We start from the raw sequence: 19,559 nt of genomic DNA, 5'->3' as shown, positions 1-19,559 counted from the left end.
AGTCAAGGGAGGAGTACTACACCGGCCAAACCAACACGTCATCACGTTCATTTGACGGAGAAAAAAGTTGTTGGTGCTCCCAAATTCCCAATTACGGGCAAACATTTCCCCACCATCGTTACCCAATTGGTCCGGTCCTCCTTTAGCCTAGTAGCTCCTACTACTACTAGCATTTAACTAACATATAGTAGTATGTATTCGTTTTGGTCATGCCGTCTTTCTCGTTGGTTAAACAAAATTATCAGGTCTCGATTTGAAACCTGGCGTATGCAGCTACTCTTGTTGGGAGACTCACCCACTACAGTTAGGTGTGAGACCCGAATCGACCAACGGATTAGTCAGGGTAAAGCCTTGAATACCGTGGCAAGCAACAAAAAAAAAAAATTATCCCTATTTTTTTTTCGTTGGAAATTTGATTTTCTATTCGCCCTCAAGCCAAGCACCATTCGTTTAGTCTTCTCTTAATATCTATACGTGTAATTGGGCCACTGGCCCTCTCTCTTTGTACCTTTAAAAAAAATTGGAAAAAAAAATAAATAAAAGAGGCAAATGCCTCATCAGCAGCCCCATCTTCTTCTAACAGCATGGCATATTCTATAAGTTCTTTGAAGAAGTCCAATGCTAGCTACGCAGGAAGCTGGAGTAATCTATCATTCTATTGGGTTGTAAATCGTAATCAAGAAAGATAAAGAATTTGTACCGGCCCTTTGTTTTATTTTTCATTTTTGGGAGCGTTGGTTTTTTTTTTTGGGGCCCGGGGGGGGGGGCGCGGCGGGATTTGTCTTTTGACAATACCGCTACAGCCAGAACACCCCATTGATCAAATGAGAAGAAGTCGCCTTTTCGCCGCCCCCACCGCATAACCTTCGCCTTTCTTTCTTTCTGTGATACTCCTAGTCCTGGCTATTAAATTGTTTTCCAACGAGTGATAATAGCAACAGGTATGCAGTTTTTGGGTCACTTGCCAAGGCGTTCAAAGTTAAATGAGGCTGGCCCGGTTACAGTCGGACCAAATCGTCAAATGCTAAAAGACAGCTTGGAAGGAAATCAATCAAAGAAATGTAGTGCTTCAGTCAGTGATGTCCACCAAGTCTCAATGCCCTAGAAGGCTTAAAACCAAAGCCCTTGAAGCGAAATTAGCCATGTAATTGGTCTTGTTGGACTCTCAAACCCACCCATTTTCCAGCCACTCTTAGGTTCCAAAATCTAGATTCCCCTTGGCCCTCCTACTCCGAGGATGATAGAGGCTACACCACTGGAATCAATGGACGTCTACAGCCCAACGACCCATGGTATTAAGTTACGACCAGCAAAAATGTTTCAATGCATCATGTAGTACTATTTAATTTACAAAATTCTAGAACCAAGTTATTGATATGACCAGCTGCTTGATATATTACACAGTGCCCTAAAGGCTGAACTTCCCAACAAGGCAACAAGGAAGGGTATTTGACAAAGAAAGAGATTTTACATAAAACATTTTTTTAATACTTCCCGTTTCTTAGGTTCTGTTTGATAAAACTGAATCTGAATTCTGAAATCTGAATACTGAAACAATTAATTTGCTGAATTTTAAGCACTGAAAAAAATATATGAATATCTGAATTTTAATGCTAAACCTATTTATACTGTTTGATAAATATTTATAACTGAATGCTTAATAAGTTTAATTTGACAATTTTGCCCTTATATCCTTTCATTAAAAAAAAAAAGAATCTATGATTTAATTAGTTTAAAATTGTTAGGTATGAAAATGACAATATTTATTTTTAAATCAAATTAATATAAAAGATTAAATATATTATATGAGGAGTATGGAGAATATGTGAAAGTCATTAAAAAGGGAGAAAAGAGAAACTAAAAATCGTTAGATAGAGAATATTATGTTGTTTAATTAGATAAGAATTATGAACATAATTAACAAACAAGGGTAGATTTGATAGATAAGATAAGATAGTTGAAGTAATTCTATTGATTCTTACCAGAATTAAGCATTCAGTTAGGATTCTTGTGCTGAAAAAAATACACACAAGTTCAGCACTGCTTAACAAGTTCAACAAATAGATTTTCATTTACCAAACATTCAAAACATCTGAATGTTTGAAAAAATTCAGATTCAGCACTTTTTTATTTTATCAAACAGACCCTTAGACGACGACATCCCCGCTAAAGCTGTTTTTTTTTTTTCCTAGCTTTTATTTGTTTGTTTGTTTGTTTTTTTTAAGTTAAGAAAGAAAATGGGGTTTTGTAATACATATTCGACATGCCTGGATACGAGATAATTTTTTTTGAAATAAATATTATAACATTTTATTAGTAATAATGTAATGTGCTTGAAATTTTTTTAAAAAAAATGATTAAAAAAATGTATTTATGCAAACAAATAAATAAATTTGTGCAAACGATGAACTATCCAATCCTTTCGCGGCCCCAAACTCGTCGTCAGCCGCCTCCCCAGTTTGCATCTGAAAATCATTTGGAAGCTGCCACTTTTAAAATCCACCACCGTAGCCTCCGCCACCTAGATTTCTCCGAAGTTTTTTTCCTTGTCCGACACACACACACACACACACACACTCTTCAATCCATTTCCCATCACTTCTTTTCTACTCTTTTGTTGATCTCATCAAATTTCATTTCTATCTTTCTAAATTTCTTCTGGGTAGTGTTTGATTGGTTTATTTATTGGGTCCGGTTCCGAATTTATTCGTATGATCCCTCTTGTATCAAAATCAGATTATAAGCAATAGAAAAGATTACACGTAGTGGTAGAAGCACTGTAAATAGGAAAGAAGAGATAGAGAGAAATGGCATCGACGAGTAGTAGTACCAATAAAAATGGGGTGGGGGTGATGAACGTGAATAATAAGATCGAGAGAGCTCATCAAATGTATAGAGAAGGTAAGTACCAGGAAGCTTTAGTTTATTACACCGAAGCGCTTTCCGCCGCCAAGTCCATACCCCAACAAATCGCTCTCCACAGCAATCGGGCCGCCTGTTTTCTCAAACTCCACAACTTCAAGAAGGTTCTCAAACTCTCCTGCTCCCGCTTCTATCCTGTTTTCATCCTTCTTGTTTTTTTTCCCCTCTTTATGATTTTAAGCTTCGATCGATTTACTTAGATTCAACAACTATTTCCTCATTATTTAAGAAATGACTTTTGCTTTATTATTCATTGCTTATGTCATCAATTTGGGTGTGGAAAAACTGGATTAGTTTATTGAGGTAAGACTGTTGGATAGAGTGATCGCCGAAAAGAAACCCAAATAAAAGAGAGGGGGGGGGGGGGGGGGAACAGTTGGAATCCAGAAAGCGTGGAATATCCACTATTTTTTATTAGAACAGGGGGAATGAACTCTTGTTAACTTCGTTCGATAGTTTTGAATGTTTCCTGGCTGTGAAACTTTAGTGAGCTAGGATCTTGGAGTGTTGGTTTAAGCTGTATAATCTTTTATCTACCCAACTTTATTTTATGTGTCGTTCAGATAAGTTTCTCTCCATGATGGAGGTTAAGAGCTGGACATTTCCATTTTGGATATTTTGTGGTCTGTGGTTTCTGTGTGGTGTTTTCTGCGGGTAATGGTTGTTCAAAAGTAGCTGGTTACGGATTTTGACGGCTTATTGGCATTCAGCTCTGGGGAGTTTTCCTCAATGGGATACATGCTTTTGGTTTTTGTCTTTGCGTCTTTACGTGTCACGTCCGTTGTTTATTTGTTTGACCAATCCATGTATGTTGCTTTCACTACTTCTCAATTGATGAAGATCAGGCTTAGATTGAATTGCACTTCCGTTTTGAAATTTGTTCTGTGTATTGATTGCATAATGTCTGCAAATTTGTATAGGCTGCTGAAGAATGCACCTGGGTGCTTGAGCTTGATCACAATCACACTGGAGCATTGATGTTGCGTGCTCAGACGTTAGTCACTCTAAAGGAGTACAACTCAGCTCTTTTTGACGTCAATAGGCTCATTGACTTGAACCCTTCTTCAGAAGTTTATCAGAATCTTCAGGCCCGATTAAAGACACAATTGGTATTCTTCCTTCTTTCTGTTATTAAATCCTTAGCTCTTATCCTTTGCGTTTGGCTCCTTTTTTTTTAATATAATTTTCTGCTCTTGTTTCCAGCTTTTATTTAGTTTATTTATTAATTTTTTTTTTACGGGTTTTGTGAACTTAGTAATTGATACATGTTTGAGTTAAGAAGATGCAGCAGAGTTTGTTATACTAATAAAGAAATGAAGTACCTGCCTTGGAATTTTTTGACATGGTTTCAGTTGTAGAAGGTTACTATTTTTGAGGATCAAAGCATTCTAAGTATGACGGATGTTAATCAGATAAATTTCATGAATGTGGAGCAATTGCATTTCATGTGGGTTGGAGAACTGAACTACATTGATGTACAAAATGTCTTCTAAATTTTGTAAAGAATTTGTACTGGACGGTTGATAGCTTTAACAGACAGAAATTAGGACTTTCAAGATACAAGATGAGCTGTCCCAGAATTACATGTTGTATACAGAAAACAATCTTGATTTTGTTTAGGATGTAAATAGTAAGTGGAGAATAACTAAATCAATTGCCAAATTACTTCTGGAATAGGAAAATGTAAATTTGCATTTGATTGGGGTGGTTAAGGGATTATTTGTAGCTGCTAAATATGACCTTTACAGGAGCATAAACTTTTTCCAGACAGCCTTCCTACGGATTTTTGTGATGCATCTTTTCTTGTACTGCGAGTCACATGGAGTCTATCATACATACAATGTGTCGAAGTACAATATGAGCAAATTCTGATGTAGTAGTTTCACATCTTTAGGCCCATGTTTGCTCACTAGTGACAAAAGATGGTTTGTTTTGTTCGAGGAAAGTCCCTTGCTCCCATCCCTGAAGATGATGCAGAGCTTGAAGAAGAAGAAGATGATACAGAACTGCAGGTGGACAAGGAGGTAAAAGAAAGAAAAGCATTGGAGGAATGTGAAGATGGAGTAGAGCAAGTTACAGAGGCGGTAGTTCCTGACGAGCAAAAGGCTGAGAGTTGTGGGGTTACTGCCAGAGGGGAAGTCGCTGCTCAGAATAGTGCCGTTGGTAAGTTATCCGAACAAGATTCCTCTGGGTGGCAAGCTATCCCAAAACCGAAAGGACACTCACAACTTGACTACTCAAGGTGGGATAGAGTTGCAGATGAATCTAGCGAAGATGATGACGACGATAGCGACAATGATTCTCAGCCCCAGTATAGATTCCGAGTGAGAACAGTTGGCGTGCGTGCGGTAAAGTAACGTCAGAAGAATTGCCCGAACAATATACTTTACTTGACTCATTTATGACTGACTCTGCAGACCAAGTCTGTAGAGGGTAACGCCGCCCATGAATGAACGGAGGTGCTGTGGTTTGTGTTTGTTTGAAGGCTGCAGTTGATGGTTCGTAAATCAAACTTCAAATGGTACGTGCAATGCTTTGCTGGTTGGCTGCAAATGATCAACACTGAAGCTGTTCTGTTCAAGGGATTTTTCTGTATCTGGAGATGTGGAATGGCAAAGGCAGTGTCTCAGGACTAGCGTTTTCTGATGGGCTTGAAAAGAAGATTGAAGGATCTTATAGAACCTTAGGCTTGCATTTACAATGTCTGATATTGAAGGGACATTTCTCTCCTGGCTTATTGCTGTGTTACGGGCAAAGGCGCAATCAAATTCCTCCTTCCTTTTCCTCGGCAGATTCAGACGGTACTGAAAATGGCACGTTTAGACAAGAAGCAGGGAATCGGCTATGGAGTAGATGTTAGCGTTGCATGATTAGAATCTTGTTCTAGCGCAGACAAATACTGGTGTCAAAGGGATCCTGACCGGTTTTGGCTTCATTCTACAGAAAAGGCTTTTTTTTTTTTTTTTTTTTCAATTATTTTTTGACAAGCAGAAAAGGCTTTTAAAAAGAAAGGAAAAAGTTTTTTGTCGATAGCAGGAAAAAGGTCCTCTGTCCTCGTGCAGATAAAAGAAAGGTTCAATTGAAATTCAGGAGAAAACAAGATCATCTCCGATTATCATTTTGTTCAAAACATTCCCAAGGTCCAAGTGTAATTCCAAAAAAGAAAATTTCTTAAAAGAAAAATAATTTCCATTATTCAGAGGTTGGAAAGGAAGAGTGGGCCTTAGCCCGCACCGGTCCCTTGAGTTGAGGCTTGAGCTCTCAACTTGTCATTTGTCCCAATCGATACTAACTAATGAATATATATGTTGTAATAAAAGAACAAAAAGAAAACGACCCCATTATTTTTTTAAAAAAAAAAAGAAAAGGACGGACAATTAATTGTATGGAGTTGGAGGGAAACCAAAAATTTAATTTCAAATCCAGACCCATTAACCCCAAATTTGGTCCATTCCACCCAAAACTCAAAGCGCAAAAGCTTTTCAAAAAGAGAAAGTATGCTACTGGTAGTGGTAGTGGTAGCAGCATTTCAAAAGGATTACTACTACTACTACTACTACTAGTATAAATTGTATAATATAGCGATAAAGAGTACTCTGTTATAGTTTGGACAATTAGTAGTGTATTATTTCCGTGGTTAAAAAAAAATAAAAGAGGGCTAATAATACCTGCTATAAAAGAGGGCTAACGAACTTGCAATTGAATTTTGAATGGTAAGAAGAGGGAGTAGTTTGTCATAAATTGTGAGTAGAGTAGTATAGTGTTATGAATTTTATTTTAGCAGTGGTACTCACAAAAGGGTGCATTTGATTTCGTTGAATCAATTAAAAGGTGGTCTTCCATCTTTTTTTTCTTTTTTTTTTTTTTGTTCCTTTTTTCCCCATAGATTTCTCCGACACCTCGTCCGCGTCCTCGTCCAGTCTTCCTTCTCCTCTCTCCCAAGAGAGAATTTCCCCCACCCCCAGCCCCCGGGGATTAAAACTAATTTCTTTTCGGGTTTGAGATGTCGAGCAGCGAGGGCGGTCGTGGGTCGCCGGACTTCTATCTACCGGACGAGATATTATCGGTCATTCCCACCGACCCCTACGACCAATTAGATCTGGCCCGCAAGATTACGTCCATGGCCATTGCCTCCCGGGTCACCAAGCTGGAGTCTGAACTGGGGAGGCTTCGCCAGAAGCTCTACGACAAGGACCGCCGGGTTGTGGACCTCGAGGATAAGCTTTCTCAGCTCCAGCACGCTTATCAGGAGACCGACTTGCGTCTCAAAATCACTCTCGACGACAATGTACACTTCTCATCTTTTCTTTCTTTCTTTGTTTTTCTTCTGGTCTGATGAATTCGTTACTTATATATATATATATATATATATAAAAAAAAAGAGGCTGTAAAGAATTAATTTTTGTTCTTCTCATTCTCATACTATTGAAGATGAAGCTGACAAAGGAGAGGGATTCCTTGGCCCTAGCCGCCAAGAAGCTGAGCCGTGACTTGGCCAAGGTATAGTTTTCTTACTTCTTTTTGTTCCCCCTTCCATCCCTGTATTATCTTCTACTAGTAATATTTGTTTCTACATGCTGATAACAACTTGTACTAGCTTTCTTTTTTGTTTTTTTGCCTAGCATTTACCTGTGTTTACTTTCTGTTAATGCATTTTTCTTTGGGTGCTAAAAACTGTACTTCAACCTTTTTACCAATGCTATCATTTATTGTTGCTGTAAACTTTTTATCCAAGTCGTTGTAAACTATGGAGCTGATATGTGAGTGCGTGTTGCCAATTGCCTGTTTTACCGCATCTTGTGCGTGTCCTGGAATTCATTAACTCATCAATTGTGTGCAAAGAGTTACAGTCTCAAACCGCCTCTACATTGAACTTGCTCGAATATGATACTCAAGTTTATTAAAATCCTCGGGCTGGTGATCTTGTTTGACAGTTGGAGACATTCAAGAGGCAGTTGATGCAGTCACTTAATGATGACAATTCATCTGTAAGTTTCCTAACTAGTCTTCCTGCTCGTATTTTCATGGTTTATTTTGTTTGCAACTTCTATATAACATTTCACGTTGTGTATTGCTACAAATTACTCTGAGCTCATCCTTATCAGCAAGCTGACACTGTTGATATTGGGACTTATGACCAATCAGTTCCAAAAGCCTGTCCTGCAAAAGGTAAACTTAGCTTTGCCCCTTTTTTTTAATTGCATTTCTCTCTGTGGAAAAAGGAAAACCCCCAATGTGTTCTTGACAAGCATTTTGGAATTTGGTTGTTTTGGTTAAAGAAAGACTTCATGGACCTAAATGTTTCAAAGTCATTCCCAAAGATATCAAGTCTCATTCTTATTGAGAAACACTAAATACAGGTCTATAATCTTTCGCGAATTGCCACCTTTTCTGGAAATGTTTTATGTCATACAATGAGAAAATGTATCCTTTCTGTTTCCCAACATTGGTTCCATTTGGCTGGGCCTACAGACAAAAGGATTCTTGCATTTGCAGATCTTTGCTTCTTCTTCTCCTCTCTCCCTCTCTCTCTCTCTCTGCATTGAAATCTGATTCGAGCCTCAGGATCTATAAGTTTATCGTTGTTCCCTCCAAATGGTGACTTTGGCATTTAGATCTATGTGCTCCTCTATTAACACGTCTACCTACTCCACCTTGCAGATGAGGAGGTGAATGGCTACACAACACAACATTATTCTTCCTCTGGAACAGATACTGCAAGCATTTCTGATGATGGTAGGGGCTATGAAATCCTTCTTCTGGATCACCTTGGATACCTGCTTAGGTTATATCACTTATCTGATTTATCTTGCTACTTTTTGTTTGGCTTGCGGTACCACAGCCTCGAAACAAAGTGGGTTGAAATTTTCTATGACACCGTATTTATCTCCACGTCTTACTCCTACTGCAACTCCAAAAATCGTCTCTGCTAGTGTGTCCCCTGGGAGGTATTCTGCTGCAGGATCCCCTCAAAAAACTTCTGGTGCTACCTCTCCAACTAAAAGCCAATATGAAGTGCGGGGTTCACTATCATCATGGTACCCATCAAGCCAGCAGTCATCAGCAGCAAACTCTCCCCCTCGTGGTCGCCCTATGCCAGGTCTGCTGAATTCTGGATATTAGATTTCATAATTGATAGCTAGTCTTAAAGGTAAAGCCTATCAATCTGCAAAATATTTTGTGATGTGGGGTTGTTCTTAGTCATATCATCATCGTTAAGGAAGGACATCTGATTGGAAGCTGTATTAATTGCTCTGTCTGGTAGCTAATGAATTCTGTGCATTTTAATATGGTTAGACAGCTTCTGATCTTTTTGCATTTTCTTTTTATGGATTTGGAACTTTTAAGCTCGCACTCCTCGAATTGATGGAAAAGAGTTCTTTCGTCAAGCAAGGTGACTACCAACTTTTTGATCTTTCTGTTACTCTAACTTGATTGCTTAATTCAAAGGGATTATAAACTTGATTGCTTCTGGACTGTTTATGTAGGAGCCGTCTATCCTATGAGCAGTTCAGTGCATTTCTGGCCAACATAAAGGAACTAAATGCGCAAAAGCAATCCCGTGAGGTATAAACCACGGAAGTTAATCTTATTTTTGTATCCTGGTTTCATGCAGCCCTGTTAACTGCACAATCTCTTTTCTTTCAAACAACCAGGAAACTTTGAGGAAAGCGGAACAGATTTTTGGTATGGATAACAAAGATCTATACCTATCTTTTCAAGGTTTGCTAAATCGAAACGTACAATAGAAGGAATTTTCTGGGAAGTGTTTGCAGAGGAGGTATAATTAAGTTCACCATCCTTCAGGTGCTTTCAAAATTGCAAATATATATATATATTTATTCAATAATTGAATATTGTGTGACTTGTCTATCTCTAGTCTGTTTGTTGTATCACAGTTTGGGGGTCAAGTCTCTGGTAACAGCTGAATTTCGCCACAAGATATTTTTCACTGCACAAATTTGTGGAAGTGCAAATGAGCAAGGACTGAACCAGTGAGGATATATATATATATATATATATTTCTAGGACTAATTGCTGAATCCCATGCACGGGTGGCATGTAATTAACTTCCATTTTTGCCCCCTTGGTGCCTGGTAGTGATACGCTGAAATTATATCAGCACTGGCTGTACGTACTATGGTATGTATTGACCCTGGTTCACATTGGACGGGATTCTCTCTTTTATATGTACGACTGTGATCCATTTAGCTGCTCGACTTCATAACTTGTGTATTAAGGCATATTTGAGGACAAAAACGAGCCTATGTATGTATTAACAAAAATCTCACTTCTGTTGCTGCTTCTAATGATGAAATGCTTGTGTTTGGGTTAATGCATGTCGACTTCTCCATTGAGGTTTGCATGCATCAAAACTCGTCTTTTTAGCTATATGAATTCGAACGTTCACCTGTTGTTGCTTGCTTGCTTGTATTTATTTAAAGCAAAAAAAAAAAAAAAAATCCTTTTACTAAAAATATATATTGATATTAGTTTATCGAAATAAGAATTTATTTGCAGAGACATAAAGCATCTATCTCGTTGTGTGAGGCTGTGGGGGAAGGGCGCTGATGCTAAATGGCTAAATGCCAGAAGAATGCCAGAAGCGTGCCTTGTTCTTGGCTAAAAATATAAAAGTCACACACTCTAGGCAATTTATAATGAAAAAAAAAAAAAAAATTTAAGTTCTGATCTTCGTTTTGACAGAAAGGATTGGGATGCCGACCTAATGGTAAACAGAGAACTGAACATGTAGATAAAAGGATTGACAAAGCTATGACTAGAGAATCTCATCTTGCTTAGGGTAACTAAGAAAGTGTACTGTCCTAAAAACCAAGGAATACTTCTAGAATCGTAGTAAATCATGAACCAAAAAAAAAAAAAAAAAGGAAAACTGGCAAAAGATCGATCTGCAGTGATCTGATGCCCTCAAATCCCGCTCGAGATTCATTCATTTTCTTTTCTTTTTTTTTTTTGGCTTGTCAGGCAACACGTTGGTGCAACATGACCTTGTTGGCACATGAATTCCATCTACTTTCAAAGCAGCGGACGGATTAAAAGAAAAGACTAAAAGAGGAGAGGAGACTAAAAGAGGAGAGGAGACTAGATGTCGAGCGATCAGAGAACAAAGCGTACCGTGTACTTAGCAACTCTCGCGTTTGGATCTTTCTTCGGAGGCGAGAGATATTTTCCTCCGCTTTTATTCCAAAGTTTGAAGATTTCCATCAAATCATTTGGAAATTTTGTCTTCTAAGATGCATTCAAAGATTGTGTGAACCACATGAAGTAACCTATAGATGCAGTAGTAGTGATGCATTAAGATAACATAGGTCCATCTCAAATTGCAAGTGTAAGCTTTCTCCTGCCTCCAATTCAGTACTCCAGACGCTTCCTTTCCCCTCACATCACATCAGTAAATGTTCATCTTTGCCGAGAACAGGCAAACTTATACCAAAAAAATGTTCATCTCCCTGCTAGTTACTCAATTTCTGTAATTGAGGAATTTTATAGCAATTTGTTTACTCTTCATCAGGCTAGGCTTCAGCCTTCAGTAGTAGTACTAGTAGCAGCGGTTTTCTTCATTCTGTGGGAATTGAAGAAATGAAAAAAGAAATATATATATATATTCGTAATCATTCTCACGAATAATAATATGACTAATTAATAAATTGTTGTGGACCAGATTCAGTTATAGATCAATTAGGCGTTGAATTGCAAGTTGTGCTGTGTAACAACTTGACAGGCAAGTTTATCAGAATGGCGGCACCATCCTTGTAGTCTGCTAAACATGAATGAATTTTCCCAGGATGTCAGATAAGGATAAACACTGAAATCAAAATTCGATGAAGTCGGAATGCATCTGGGGGCTAGTGGGCGGGTGAAAAAGGCCGAGGTTTTTTTTTTCCCCTTTAAGCTTAGCTGGATAACTTCTGTGATGATGGAATATGGAAGCCCCGCCAGAAGAGACGTAGTCGTACTACTCAGCACCTGATGCTAATCCAAAAGCAGCAGCGGCAGCAGAAGCAGGCGATATGTACATGATGATGCATCTTTGGCTGTTTTTTTTTTTTCCCCCCAAAAAAAAAAAAAAAAGAAACTCAAAAAGCTGTTTTAATCTGATTTCTTTCTCCTGCATCTTTCTGCGGCGCGGAGAATAGGGCGAAGCTTGTGTAAGAAAAATTCTACCAAGTGGAAAAGGGGAGCAGTGGCCCGCATGGAAGTGGCATTCCTAAATGCTTGCTTGATTCGTCTCGCAAAGATCGGGGACTACAGCCTCCACCTTCCTTAGCCCAATTATGAATGAATTCATTCGTTCGTTGATTCACCATTTGGCAAAAAGGAAGTTGATCATAATTAAAGCCAAAAAAAAAACACATATTTTAATTCGACATATCAGGACTCCAAAGAGGGTTGTTCCAATTGAGTTTTATTTAAGAGAACTGGAAGCTAAGCTTTTTTTTTTGAAGTCTAAAAGAAAACTTGGTAAGAGGCGGTTTGTATTGTGCTGTAGACTGTAGATTTGGCAAGTGAGCAACAGTTGAAGGAACAGGAAATGTGGAATCTCGTTCTGGGCATAATATATGTGTGGATTGTGGCGCGTTAATGCACAATCTGTGAGTAGCCCCCCCCAACCCCAATCCCAACCCCACCCCATGTGTTGGATTCGTAGCCTAAAAGGAAGGTATAGGTCACATCTTTGCAATCACCAGATAACACCCGATAACACTGCCATTCTAGTCCAAGTCTTCAAAGTTTACCGCCAGAATAACAGGACGCCTCTTATGGTTATGGAATATGGGTTTCCTTTTTTTTTTTAACCAAAAAAATAAAAAAACACCTCTTATGTTATGCATGCATCTTTTTTGCCTTTTTTTTTTTTTGAGAATTGCCTTTTGTTTGTGCACATGTTTGTGAGGTGCCCAATGATTCCTCTTGGAATTTTGTTTTAGAACCCAACCCCAGCTAGACCCCGATCGAATTTTATTCCATCGGGTAGGACTTTTGAGTTTAGTTTATTAGTTTTAGTGCATCCTTGAGGTCACTTTTTTTAAAAAAAATTTTTTTTTTTTGGTTCCATCCCTTCCGGACGGGGAAGGATTGAGAGCCTAAGGAGTATCACGTAAAACTCCCAAAACTGATACCTTAATCAACTTTGTAGACAGGATATCTGATTAGTGTGGAACTATGCATATGATTAGCAGATATATATATATATATATATATTTATTTATTTATAGGTTTGTGTTATGGCAGGGGAATATATAATACTCGATCTAATGCTTTCGTTCGTTTTCTATGACTTATTTTTCATTTTTATACAGGAGAGGTAAAAGCTACTGAGGGTTTCCCAATAGAGTCGGTGTTCCCTTTCCCCCAACTCCCTATCCCACATCGGTTGTGAGTGATGTGTGTATTCACTACTTAAGGGTCTCAGTGCTATCCAAAAGTTAGCCTTTTGGGTAGTGCTGTGGATTAGCTTTAGGTTAGTGTGTCTGAGTGTTTCTTGCTGTTGAAAGAAAAAATACAGGCATGTCGCATAGTGCTAAGTGCTAAGGTGGTGGTATTTAGCCATCTCAAAATGTTGCTACCCTGCGGCTACACTACACAGTATAGTGTCCCCAACAACTGTTATGTTATGGAGTACTTACTACACAGCGTGTCAGTGGAGTGCATAATATCGAACTAAATTTTGGTTTAAGGACTTGCTTTTACTAACATTTCAACTGTTGACTGAAAGCTCGTAACACAACAGTACTGTAGAGCAAAGAAAATGTATATATATATATATACATGCATGGTGGGTGGCACCAGGCAACAGTGGCAGGGAGAACAAGTTGCCTGCCTTAAAAAGCTTTTCGACTACATATGCTATAAATACTAAATGGGCATATAAAGCATTTGACACCACCCACCACAACACCTCCCCTGTTCTCTTCTCTTCTCTTCTCCTCTCTCAATGGCTTCCTTTTCTCAGTTTTACTACTCTGATGACTACGTGTGCTCTGATGAATTCACCACCCAGCTTCCAACCGATCACCTCATCACATCCTCCGCCATCACTGCTCCTCAACTAACCTTACCTTTCTCCTCCGACATGAATGGAGCATCAGTTAGTAGTATGGTCCCTTTTGATTCAGATATCAGCTGCTCCTCCACCTCCTCCTCCTCATCCTTGTCGTCAATAGCAGCAGCATTATCATTCCCAACAGGTGAACCGCTTGGGCCTTCGGATACAACCCATGACCCAGCATTAGTAGGGCCCTCTAGTTATGCTACATTATCAGGCAGCTTGTTTGGCATTTCCGGAAACGAAGGTTTGAGCAGTGGTGCCGCCAATTACTGCCACCAACATGATCGGGCATATGACTTTGGAGATCAAGAATGCGGCGCCCCGGCTTCGAACTTCTGGCCTCTCTATCCGCGGGCCATGACCTCCGACAATTGGGTATCCAGTTTATCTACTAGTGCTAGTACTTTTTTCTTCTTTATTAATTTATGTAGTAATTTTTTAACAATCCTTCACCACGTGCAATTAATTCACAAGCTTTTGTCATATATTTTTTTTTTTAAATTTCAAAACAAAATAGTCTTCAAACATTTTTCTTGTTCATTAACATAGCTTACAGGTTAAATTTCATCTATTAGGAAATTCAAGGCGGGGTAGCACAAAGGATGGAAGAGCCGACGTTGAAGGTCTCCCGGTATTCAGCTGAAGAGAGGAAAGACAGAATTCTCAGATATTTAAAGAAGAGAAGTCAAAGGAATTTCAACAAGACTATCAAGGTTACTTGATCAGTTACATGCGTCCTTATGTATATATAATATAATGGACCATGAATTTTTTTCCCTTCCCCCTGTATATGTACCAAAAGTTAAGGTTTCAGCATTTGATATATATAGTTCTCTTTTTTTCCTCAAATATTGTACTGCTTGTGCAGTATGCCTGTCGCAAAACCCTAGCTGACAAGAGGGTCCGTGTTCGTGGAAGATTTGCCAGGAATAATGAATGTTGCGAAGATGATCAAACGCTAGTACTGGTGAAGACAGATAGCAATCTTCAACAAGCAGATTCATGCTACAACATTCCTGTCGACGACCAGGTAACAGATTAACTATAACTGACGCGGTGCTTGATTAATTGTAAAACCATCACCGCTCGCACATCATCACTTCATGTTGATTATACTATTATCATACTCCGCGCCGGGGCCAGGTTGCTAAAAAGTAATCTTTGACCGGCCACATATACAGACTATATATATGTGCTTGTTAGTTACATTAATTAATTACTGGAACAGATCATGAAATCCTATGACGAGGAATGGCTGCAGGAGGCTATTGCCAGCCTTATGTGTTATCGTATAGCGCCGGATAATGGACTGGAGCTTCCGGACAAGTACTTGATGAACTAGCAGCATCTTTCTCCAAGCTGGGAAGCCAGCTGATTCATGCTATTTATTTTTGGTTCCCTCATGATAAATCATTGTACGTAATACTAATATATTTGGCCCGTTCATGATTTTTTTCTTGTTTCTGTGGCTTAAGCGCGATTAGTATCTCCATTCGTTGTTCATGGTTGAGATCCATATATATCCTGCTACTGAGCTTAATTAGCTGGACAACCATACGTGTGATTGCTAATTCGGATGAAACATGCTGGATACTTCCAATATACCATACATACGTAGTAGCTATTTGACCATACGTGCAAATATTTTTAATCAAAGACGGTTTGGATTCTTTAAGTTAATACGTGACTTTTCATCTTTCATGTGCGATAAACTTTTGAGGGGGGAAAAAAGTTATAGAACGAATCGTTACCGCATCTGACCTCCCAAAATTACAAACCATTTCCAGTCTTATGTTATCAGTTGGGAAGCGGGAGACAGGGAGAATATCTTCTGGGCTTCGGGTAATATTTAAACACAGGTACTACACAAATGACCAAACCCCACTTTGATTCAGTTTCGAGCTATATACAAGACCGGGAACAAGGATCAGTTGGGGTTGAAATTGGAAGTTTAAGAAACATTTAGCTTGCAATTTATTATGGAATTTCCCAGGCTTAAAACATTGAATAACTGCAGATAAGCACCCTTTTTTTTTTTCTTTTGGAACTACTATTTTATATAATGGTTGGTACGTGTGACTAGATGGTTAAGTTTTACGTGCATGGCCAACAACCAAACTGGCACACAGGAATCTATGTTTGAAACTAATGAAAGCAAATTTTGTATGAATACGAAGAAAGACAAAAAAAAAAAATTAAAGAGGAAATTTTGTTGTGGAATAGATATTGTATAATTATTTACTGATTGTCTAGCTGAGAACACATATGATGTAATGGGCAGATTACTTCTGCTGGGAGCCATTAATTCCTTGCTCTGTTCAATAAGTTGACCAGCGCCACACTAGTTGAGCTAATGCTAGTACTAATTTCAAAGCAATTAGTGATTCGAAAGCATAGTGATGTTGGCTTATGAGAAAAACTCTTTCGTGATTTGAGATAATACACTACTGTACTGAGTACTGCTGTTTAAAAACATCACTCGCACTTAGCCTGCATGATTGCGATATTTGTTTGATAGGTAAATAGTGCATTACCAAGCACCATCTTCTGTACTTATTAAAGAACAGGAATTAAGGCACAAAAAAAAAATATATTTTTTCATCTTTTCTGCAAATTTAAAGTCAAACACGAAAGTCAACAAAAAGATGCCAAGTGCGGTGGAAAGAGGCTCCCTCCTAGTTAAGTTTTCTGAAGAATTCCTCGTCAGAGAATTTGGAGAGGAGGAGGAAGGAAAAGATAGGTGGCACAAGCAGGCATTCGCCTAATCGTAAGAAGGCACTAAAGATTGTTATACTGAGGTGACTGCAACATCAACTTTCCAAATTTGTCCCCATCGCAAGATCATATACTACTGTAACCCTGCAATCCAATTTAATCATTCCAATGCCAATACTTTTTTGCTTTTTTTGGGCGGCATTATTACTCCAAACTCCAGAGAATTGGGTTGCAGTGCGATAGAACATTAGAGAACTGCATGTGATTGCAACTAAATCCACTGGCCGGGTTTCGTTGGAGATAGCAGTAATATGTTTGATCAAATCAGGCATGATGGAAACAAATACGCCAGCCCTTCCCCTGCAACTAGATGGGAAATTAATGGAAATGGTGGCGGGCTGGAGTGATGTCCTTGTCGATGCAGCAGCGCAATCATTACCGAAATCACACAAAATGAGAGGGAATACAGAAATCAGTGTGTCCGTCCTTTGGAGTTGAGGTAGGGCTAACTGGTTGTTATGTCTTGAGTGGGATGTAAAAGTCTGTGACTTGTGAGCCTACTAGATAGCTCAGCTTAGGCCTTAGCAGTAGCAGCACAGTTTATGATTCCGATCCATTTTCTACTGTTGCATGAATATTGGGGCTAGCTCCAAATTCATGTTCAAGGGTTCGATCAATCCCCAGTAGATTTGTCGGCGATAACTAGTTGGCTTGCAATCCTATTTGTGACCACAAAGCTGGGGAGTCGAAGCCACTCACCACCACAAGTACCACGTCCAGGCCCCCAACACACAGTTGATTAAAACTCAACAGCGTCTCTCTCCTATTGGTTGACCACTAACGCTCTTTAATCGCCATTCTGAGGTCAATAATCTCCAGCATAATCTTGTGAGCAATAATCACTATGCCCAATGGTCACAGTAGTGATACTGATCTCCAAAGAGATTTGTGATTGGTAACTTAAGCTAAGCTTCCTTTGGGTCATGAGGACCAATGCATGAAACAAGACTTTATTACAAATAATACACATTGATTAATGGTCAAATGACTTCCGTGACAAGACAACTAAATGTTTTACCAATTTAGTATGGGATTTTTATCTCCTTCCCAAAAAAAAAAAAAACACACACACACATTTTTTCTTTAATATTAAAAAATATCAATGCCTATCATTTCCTATATATTTAGTATACTTGATGTAATTTGCATCGTAATGGAATGCGGAAACAAGATGCTTCACTTGTGCTCTTGACTATTAACACAAAACAACTTATAAATTCCAACATGAGTACTCATCAACTCCTAGCTCCATGAAGCATAAAAATCAATTACTGTAGGTTTCTTTGATCATCGGAAGCTCCTAACCACGTGGGATTTTAACTTTCATGATCACGCATTCATTGGCTTTCTACCAAAAGGATATATATACACTAGTGTACATGTGTGGCCGTGTAAAGAACTAAATTATTAGTACAGAATGGTTGTTAAACCAATGAATCCATGAATAACGTCCAAATAATTACTTACTGTAGTACAATTATTATAATAAAAAGGGTACCGGGGAAATGACATACAGAAGATTCGAGCAGCGCGCAGCTTTCTTTCAGGTGATCATTTCCGCATTTTCTGAAGTTGAAAAGTTTTGGCCGTTGGAATCTTCTCATTCGATTTAGGGACTGATTTGACTACTCATAGATTTTGCAAAATGCACATGAGGTTTTTGTAGAGAAAAAAAAAAAAAAGAAGAAGAAGAAGGCGAAAGGAAAAAGAAAAATGAGAGGCCATGAAGGTGAATTGGACAGTGACCTGTGCTTTGACTCCAAACACTAGTGCGTAAGCTGGTCCCCTCAGAAGCTAGTAGCTACACCGATTAGTTGAACAACATATTTTTGCAGACGAGGATTCTCTATTTCAGATTGCTATCATAATTATAGGTCGATTAGTGGGATGTAAAAGGTCCATTGCGCTTGAACAAGATTGGAAGTAGTAACAGTACCTGTGAAGTAACATTTTGCAATCTATTATAGTTTTGTGCTTGGCCAAAAAAACCCGTCTCTAATCAGAATGGAAACTTCTAAACGGAGATAAGTATAACGGAATGTTGACAGACAAAAAAAAAAAAGCCTTTGTATAGACTAGTAGTAGTAGGTTTATTGGAGCAGTACGTACATGATAATTATATGGCTGCATGCACGCGACGCGCGGGTAAACAATAAATTCGTAATGATTCTTCTTAGTACGAGTGATTAGCTTTTCTCGGGCGCGGCTATCCAATAAATTTGTTAGAGTGATAGCTTCGATGGCCCATGCAGTATCCTATAACAATGTGTTTTGGCCCATTAAACAATGCGGGTTTAAATCATACTAACTACAAACAGGCCCAGCTAGTCCTGCAGTTTTGAAATTCACGCGCGTGCTTCTTCCGATGGTCACGCCTTAAAAGTAACTCACCGGCACAGACCAAAACGCCTGATATCTCTTTTTTTTTTTTTTTTTTAAATTTATTGTCACCATTTACACTTACTTCTACTCAGAGTCCTATATCATCTACACCTATACTAAGGGGAGGGCTGCGGGGAACTAACGAGACTGAACTATTCTCGGACTATTTTTTTTTATCTTTTATCATTATTTACACTTACTCCTACTTTTAGTCCTACACCATCTACACCTATATTAAGGGAAGGGCCATGGGGAACTAATGAGACTGAACTACCATCAGACTATACATGGATGCGCTAAACACCCATATGAATTTAAGAAAAATCATATTAAGTGGCAATTTTAAAGGGAGGCAAGGTTTAAACCCTTATCTCTCGTTCCACCCCACAAGAGATAGGTACAAGTGTAT

General features: G+C 38.7%; 3 protein-coding genes across 6 annotated transcripts; all 3 read left to right on the top strand.

The window, feature by feature from the left end:
* The first annotated feature begins 2,420 nt into the window (after positions 1-2,420).
* On the top strand, positions 2,421-5,881 carry LOC113770768 (protein unc-45 homolog A). The gene is made up of 3 exons (XM_027315345.1): positions 2,421-3,026; positions 3,843-4,031; positions 4,869-5,881. Exons 1-3 carry the CDS (start codon positions 2,808-2,810, stop codon positions 5,277-5,279), a joined length of 819 nt encoding a protein of 272 aa, XP_027171146.1. The 5' UTR covers positions 2,421-2,807; the 3' UTR covers positions 5,280-5,881.
* Positions 5,882-6,826: 945 nt separating this feature from the next.
* Positions 6,827-10,232, top strand: LOC113770385 (uncharacterized protein At4g15545). 4 transcript variants are annotated; one of them, XR_003468405.1, is made up of 10 exons: positions 6,827-7,210; positions 7,354-7,422; positions 7,857-7,910; positions 8,028-8,091; positions 8,584-8,658; positions 8,765-9,022; positions 9,271-9,316; positions 9,411-9,489; positions 9,579-9,729; positions 9,822-10,232. XR_003468405.1 is itself a non-coding variant. In XM_027314822.1 (10 exons), exons 1-9 carry the CDS (start codon positions 6,926-6,928, stop codon positions 9,669-9,671), a joined length of 1,023 nt encoding a protein of 340 aa, XP_027170623.1. In that variant the 5' UTR covers positions 6,827-6,925; the 3' UTR covers positions 9,672-9,703; positions 9,822-10,232. The 4 variants fall into 4 exon arrangements, 2 of the variants coding, with proteins under 2 accessions (XP_027170623.1, XP_027170622.1); XR_003468406.1 differs by having other exon boundaries at positions 9,803-10,232; XM_027314822.1 differs by having other exon boundaries at positions 9,579-9,703.
* A 3,647-nt stretch (positions 10,233-13,879) lies between these two features.
* Positions 13,880-15,375, top strand: LOC113771998 (zinc finger protein CONSTANS-LIKE 15). The gene is made up of 4 exons (XM_027316540.1): positions 13,880-14,368; positions 14,569-14,706; positions 14,862-15,023; positions 15,222-15,375. Exons 1-4 carry the CDS (start codon positions 13,880-13,882, stop codon positions 15,333-15,335), a joined length of 903 nt encoding a protein of 300 aa, XP_027172341.1. The 3' UTR covers positions 15,336-15,375.
* Positions 15,376-19,559: the final 4,184 nt, after the last annotated feature.

Source organism: Coffea eugenioides, chromosome 5 (assembly GCF_003713205.1).
Source record: "Coffea eugenioides isolate CCC68of chromosome 5, Ceug_1.0, whole genome shotgun sequence".
In the NCBI taxonomy this organism is placed as follows: domain Eukaryota; kingdom Viridiplantae; phylum Streptophyta; class Magnoliopsida; order Gentianales; family Rubiaceae; genus Coffea; species Coffea eugenioides.
The sequence above is the reverse complement of the archived record's forward strand: the minus strand, read 5'-3'. Positions and strand labels throughout refer to the sequence as shown.

What these genes read in the sequence shown, in the direction of transcription:
- LOC113770768 (XM_027315345.1), top strand. Translation starts at nt 2,808, where the DNA reads ATGGCATCGACGAGTAGTAGTACCAATAAAAATGGGGTGGGGGTGATG. An exon ending in AACTCCACAACTTCAAGAAG is followed by an intron (nt 3,027 to 3,842) that starts GTTCTCAAACTC and finishes AAATTTGTATAG; the next exon opens with GCTGCTGAAGAATGCACCTG. An exon ending in CCCGATTAAAGACACAATTG is followed by an intron (nt 4,032 to 4,868) that starts GTATTCTTCCTT and finishes GTTCGAGGAAAG; the next exon opens with TCCCTTGCTCCCATCCCTGA.
- LOC113770385 (XM_027314822.1), top strand. Translation starts at nt 6,926, where the DNA reads ATGTCGAGCAGCGAGGGCGGTCGTGGGTCGCCGGACTTCTATCTACCG. An exon ending in TGAGCCGTGACTTGGCCAAG is followed by an intron (nt 7,423 to 7,856) that starts GTATAGTTTTCT and finishes CTTGTTTGACAG; the next exon opens with TTGGAGACATTCAAGAGGCA. An exon ending in TTAATGATGACAATTCATCT is followed by an intron (nt 7,911 to 8,027) that starts GTAAGTTTCCTA and finishes CATCCTTATCAG; the next exon opens with CAAGCTGACACTGTTGATAT.
- LOC113771998 (XM_027316540.1), top strand. Translation starts at nt 13,880, where the DNA reads ATGGCTTCCTTTTCTCAGTTTTACTACTCTGATGACTACGTGTGCTCT. An exon ending in ATTTCAACAAGACTATCAAG is followed by an intron (nt 14,707 to 14,861) that starts GTTACTTGATCA and finishes CTGCTTGTGCAG; the next exon opens with TATGCCTGTCGCAAAACCCT. An exon ending in ACATTCCTGTCGACGACCAG is followed by an intron (nt 15,024 to 15,221) that starts GTAACAGATTAA and finishes TTACTGGAACAG; the next exon opens with ATCATGAAATCCTATGACGA.